At 47.6% G+C, this 5,985-nt stretch overlaps 1 protein-coding gene across 1 annotated transcript; it reads left to right on the plus strand.

Moving 5' to 3' along the window:
• The first annotated feature begins 2,165 nt into the window (after nt 1–2,165).
• On the plus strand, nt 2,166–3,443 carry LOC138366868 (activating transcription factor 7-interacting protein 1-like). Its single transcript, XM_069328156.1, has 2 exons — nt 2,166–2,857; nt 3,260–3,443. The coding sequence occupies exons 1-2, from the start codon at nt 2,166–2,168 to the stop codon at nt 3,441–3,443; spliced, it is 876 nt and encodes a 291-aa protein (XP_069184257.1).
• The last annotated feature ends 2,542 nt before the right edge of the window (nt 3,444–5,985 follow it).

Raw genomic sequence — 5,985 nt, forward strand, 5'->3', positions numbered from 1 at the left:
ATTTGACCATGCCAACCATACGGGGAGCCGGTCGGCCGAGCGGACAGCACGCTGGACTGATCCTGTGGTCCGGGGTTCGATCCCGGGCGCCGGCGAGAAACAATGGACAGAGTTTCTTTCACCCTATGCCCCTGTTACCTAGCAGTAAAACAGGTACCTGGGTGTTAGTCAGCTGTCATGGGCTGCTTCCTGGGGGTGGAGGCCTGGTCGAGGATCGGGCCGCGGGGACACTAACGCCCCGAAATCATATCAAGATAGGAACCACCAAAGGATCACAGGTGAGTCACAGTCCCCAGCCATCTAATTCATCGCATTTTATTACAGACCCGACTAGTCCGCTAAAAAACAGACGTACTAGTAAAGAGCGCAGCGCCATAATACTGGTGGTTTCTATGCATCGCCTCGATTGAAATTGAAATTGAAATAAGTTTATTGAGGTAAAATACACACAAAGGAATGAGGTACCTCAAGCTATTCTCACCCCGTTCAGTACATCGTGTTAATACATACATACACACACATCACAAACAATAAACATATTACCAAACATTCTGAGAGATAAACATACATTTCCTCCTTTACACAAGTAGTATGGTATCAGACGTACACACAAATACTTTTATGGCCTAGGTATACTAACACCTAGATAGGTTCGGAGTGTTACTTAGGGCTAGACTAGCAAAATTACTAGTGGACTAGCAAAATTGAGAGAGAGGGATTTCGGGCAAGTTATTTATTTCGGGCAAGTTATTTATTTCGGGCAAGTTATTTATTTCGGGCAAGTTATTTATTTCGGGCAAGTTATTTATTTCGGGCAAGTTATTATGCATGATGCAAACCAGAATAGCATGGGTAAATATTGTGAGCGTTCATGGTCCAGCTGGACGACAGTCTCGTATTTTCGAGGACCGAGTTCGATTCCCTGTGCAGGCGATGAGTCACAATAACGTGGCTGAAGTATGTTGACCAGACCACACACTAGAAGTTGAAGGGACAACGACGTTTCGGTCCGTCCTGGACCATTCTCAGGTCGAAACGTCGTCGTCCCTTCAACTTCTAGTGTGTGGTCTGGTCTTCGATTCCCTGATGACTCAACTCAATGACGTGGTTACAATATGTTATTTATATACTCCCCGTTCTCTTTATTTGCTGCAACGTACAAAATAGAAAGTGTTAAGTAGAAACATACAAACCCAAGCCACCCACTTAACCTGACCAACTAATACATAAATTTCCAAATTTCTGAATACATAAACTGATAGAAATTGTTGTATTTCTTATACAAAAGATAAATTTTCAAGGAAATCCAGTCCAATTTTTTTTAGCGAACTTTCTTTGAAGTATACAAGAACTTAAGAACAAAGTTACGAAGGCCCTCTGACCCGTACAAGGGAACTATTATTGGTATCCATCGACCCATTATGTCACCGGTAATCTGTATCGTAAATCAGCAACCCTGTTACCAAACCAGTATTTACCCAGGTCTTATAAACTTATCCAATTTATTTACAATGTCTTGTGTTATATTTTGTGTTGATATGTTTAATACCTTAATAATATTTGATGCCCCTTGTTAATACTCCTTGTTGCAAAGAATGCATCAAGCTTGGTAGGCTATTAAGCAACAGTCTTAGAAGACAGTACTCACCTAATTGTACTCACCTAATTGTGCTTGCGGGGGTTGAGCTTTGGCTCTTTGGTCCCCCCTCTCAACTGTCAATCGACTGGTGTACAGATTCCTGAGCCTACTGGGCTCTATCATATCTACATTTGAAACTGTGTATGGAGTCAGCCTCCACCAGCCGTGACAGTGTTTAAGGAGCTTTGTGAAGCACTGTATAACGCTCTGAAGCAGCCTATTAAGGACACCAATTAAGACACGAGTCATGTTAAACAGACCATCTTGAATTAGCAACTATCTATCTCCCTTTTATTAAGTTCGCTCATCAAATATTGATTGATTGTTGAACATTAAGTCAGCCAAGAGGAGGCACGGGCATGAATAGCCCGTAATCATGAAGTATATGTATTTAGTACATTTAAAGTGGCAGCATATGTTAAGAGGCAAGAAGTGTTGTTGGAGCTTTAGATGTAAAATCCACGGGACTTAAGATGTCGTAGATACGTGTTCCACGACGGAAGTGACGACACCAGGTGGAGCTGCCATGTTGTGGCGGGGAGAGAGGGGTACTATAGACTGGAGAAGCAACCTGTCCTCCGACAGCCTGGCCTCCGACAGCCTGGCCTCCGACAGCCCGGCCTCCGACAGCCCGGCCTCCGACAGCCCGGCCTCCGACAGCCCGGCCTCCGACAGCCCGGCCTCCGACAGCCCGGCCTCCGACAGCCCGGCCTCCGACAGCCCGGCCTCCGACAGCCCGGCCTCCGACAGCCCGGCCTCCGACAGCCCGGCCTCCGACAGCCCGGCCTCCGACAGCCCGGCCTCCGACAGCCCGGCCTCCGACAACCCGGCCTCCGACAACCCGGCCTCCGACAACCCGGCCTCCGACAACCCGGCCTCCGACAACCCGGCCTCCGACAACCCGGCCTCCGACAACCCGGCCTCCGACAACCCGGCCTCCGACAACCCGGCCTCCGACAACCCGGCCTCCGACAACCCGGCCTCCGACAACCCGGCCTCCGACAACCCGGCCTCCTACAACCCGGCCTCCTACAGCCTGTCCTCCTACAGCCTGTCCTCCTACAGCCTGTCCTCCTACAGCCTGTCCTCCTACAGCCTGTCCTCCTACAGCCTGCCCTCCTACAGCCTGCCCTCCGACAACCTGCCCTCCGACAACCTGTCCTCCTACAACCTGTCCTCCTACAGCCTGTCCTCCTACAGCCTGTCCTCCTACAGCCTGTCCTCCTACAACCTGTCCTCCTACAGCCTGTCCTCCTACAACCTGTCCTCCTACAACCTGTCCTCCTACAGCCTGTCCTCCTACAGCCTGTCCTCCTACAGCCTGCCCTCCGACAACCTGCCCTCCGACAACCTGTCCTCCTACAACCTGTCCTCCTACAACCTGTCCTCCTACAGCCTGTCCTCCTACAGCCTGTCCTCCTACAGCCTGTCCTCCTACAGCCTGTCCTCCTACAGCCTGTCCTCCTACAACCTGTCCTCCTACAGCCTGTCCTCCTACAGCCTGTCCTCCTACAGCCTGTCCTCCTACAACCTGTCCTCCTACAGCCTGTCCTCCTACAGCCTGTCCTCCTACAGCCTGTCCTCCTACAACCTGTCCTCCTACAACCTGTCCTCCTACAGCCTGTCCTCCTACAGCCTGTCCTCCTACAGCCTGTCCTCCGACAACCTGCCCTCCGACAACCTGCCCTCCGACAACCTGCCCTCCGACAACCTGCCCTCCGACAACCTGCCCTCCGACAACCTGTCCTCCTACAACCTGTCCTCCTACAAAGAACGTCGCTTTTCGCTCGTATGCGTCACATAAGGCCAAAAATGCTCGTACTAGAAAATGGAAGAGGCCGCCGAAAGTGACGTACTGTCCCGTTTTCTGTTTTGGGTCCTCTGGCAGGTTAGGAGAGGACACTTTAAATTGACCGTTTTTTTTCTAGACAAAGCGTGTGCCTTAGAACACCCACATCACAGGTTCGAACCCCCATCACAGCACCTACGGATTTTCTCAGCTGTAATAATTACATTTAAAACGTGTTTAGTTGAGCCTGGAGACATTTTCACTGCCGCAGTTGTCATACAAGGAGGGAGCTGGTGTAACTAAGCAACACAACAAGTCTCTGGGCAGTGCTGGAGCTGTCGGCTCTCTCGAAACTTTAATGCTAAATGTCCCACTATTCTACCCACCAGCAGGAAGGTAGAATAGCGGGATAATCCCAGACGCTGCCTTAGTCGACTAGTCCACGACATGGTAAAAGAATTGCAACCGGGAATTCCACTGAATTCACACGGACCCTGCAGCCTCTCCCGGGCGTAAGTTCGAACCCTCATCACGGCCCTTGTGGATTTGTTCATTTGATGCATCACGCTATTGTGATTTGTGTGTGTAATGTTAATAGCTGTTGTTCTTGGGGCGCCAAGAATAGCTCTCGGGGCCACATTCTGCATCCTAGTTTCCTCACTTGAGATGGGGAGATTCCTTAGGTCAGACTTCAAGTGGTTTAAAACGTCTATGTTAAGCACCAGTCAAGTTACCGAAACTTACGGTAATTATTTGTATCTGTAGTGAGAACATTTATGGAGATCATATTCGAACAGAGGTTATCAGCGAAACACTGTTCGAGGAATGTTCGAACGTCATCAGTTGAGCAACCCGTCCTCGACTCAAGTCCATTACATCCAGCGGTCGACCCCACAGACGCATTCATAAATTTTAACATGCTGTTCATTCAAAACGGGAATTTTCTCAAGTATAATATTATAATATATTGGCATATTGTGTATATATAGGCATAGGTTAGGTTAGGTTAGGTGTTTAGGTTCTGTTGACGATTATTTGTATTTGTAGTACGTGGGTGAAGCATTTATAGCGTTGTGATTCGAACAAAATTCGTCAGTGAAGCACTTGTTCCGGATATGTTCGAACATCAGCAGTTGTGAGTCGTGTGTAAAGCGCTTTTCATTCATAAACAGGGGGTTTGGCGGCTGCATGGAATCACTTTTGGATCTTTGTTTGGAGGACGGGCTGAGTTGAGAGTCGTGTGTAACAGCCCGTCCTCCAATCAAAAGCCCCAAAAGTAATTCCATGCACCCGCCAAACCCAAAGCTGTTTATGAATGAAAAACAGTTTACACACAACTCACAACTAGTTTCGTTCGAACACTTCCGGAACAAGTGCTTCACTGACGACTTTTGTTCGAATCACAACGCTGTAAATGCTTCACCCACGTACTACAAATACAAATAATCGTCAACAGAACCTAAACACCTAACCTAACCTATGTCTATATATGCACAATATTTTATTATAATATTAATTTATATATGAGAAAATTTCCGTTTTGAATGAAGAGCATGTAAAAATTTATGAATATGTGTGTAGGGTCGACCGCTGGATGTAATGGACTTGAGTCGAGGACGGGTTGTTGTGTAAACCGTTTTTCATTCGTAATTGAGTGGGGGATATGCGGCTGGATTAATGAACCTTTGACCTTTGTTGATGAGGAAGGGTTGTGGAAAGTATAACATTGTCTATTAAACAGGAACTAGTCAACGGTTCGAATCCAAATGAGCTCAAACGGCTGCTCTCACACTGGCTAAATGACAGTGTTGACAAGTGCAGTATTAACAGACATCTCAGCCCAATCCTCTACCTGCAAAACCTGTCGACACAACGCACTCGTAACATGCTCTTCAAGTGTGTCGTGGAGAGCACCGCCAGTGGCACTAACGTATTGAAGAGGACAAGAGAACACCGACTAAACACCATCAGTCCGGGAAACACGAAGACCAGTGTCGCACACAACACTACAAACTGTGTCAGTTTACTAAGGTTTCTTATTAATATGACAAAGGCTATTACTGGGATTTGGAAGTTTACATATGAAGGGAAAAATAAAGCACAGTTTATAGTGCCGGAAGCAGTTTTAGGATGATTAGTTTATTTTTTCCCTGATAATATGGCGTACTGACGATGGTCCTTACATGCAATTGACACTAAGCCCCCCCCCCTTTCCTTCACAACTATTCCTTTCTCTCAATAAACAGCGGTTTACATACTATCAACCACAGCGTCGAAATTAGGGCGCTATTAACTTCACTAAATCACTATAACATTGACGTGTCCTCGTACGAATGAACACTGGCCGCGATAACTGAAAGGTAGGCTTGCCTAGGTTTCGAAAACTTCGGATCACTCAAAAACCACTTTGACGCTTGTCAAGTCGTCAGAACGACCCGCTGAATCACCAAACGACTTCACTAACGACTCCAGTTTCCATCATCTCAGGCTCGGCCCTCGCGGTACTGACCTGTGGTTTGTTGTTGTCGTAATGAAAGGAACATTTGCAGAGTGTGAT

This window comes from Procambarus clarkii, chromosome 20 (assembly GCF_040958095.1).
Source record: "Procambarus clarkii isolate CNS0578487 chromosome 20, FALCON_Pclarkii_2.0, whole genome shotgun sequence".
Classification (NCBI taxonomy): domain Eukaryota; kingdom Metazoa; phylum Arthropoda; class Malacostraca; order Decapoda; family Cambaridae; genus Procambarus; species Procambarus clarkii.

Excerpts from the sequence above, each read along its gene's own strand:
- LOC138366868 (XM_069328156.1), top strand. The coding sequence starts at position 2,166 with ATGTTGTGGCGGGGAGAGAGGGGTACTATAGACTGGAGAAGCAACCTG. Across the intron at positions 2,858-3,259 it reads AGCCTGTCCTCCTACAGCCT|CCTGTCCTCCTACAGCCTGT; the intron begins GTCCTCCTACAA and ends GTCCTCCTACAG.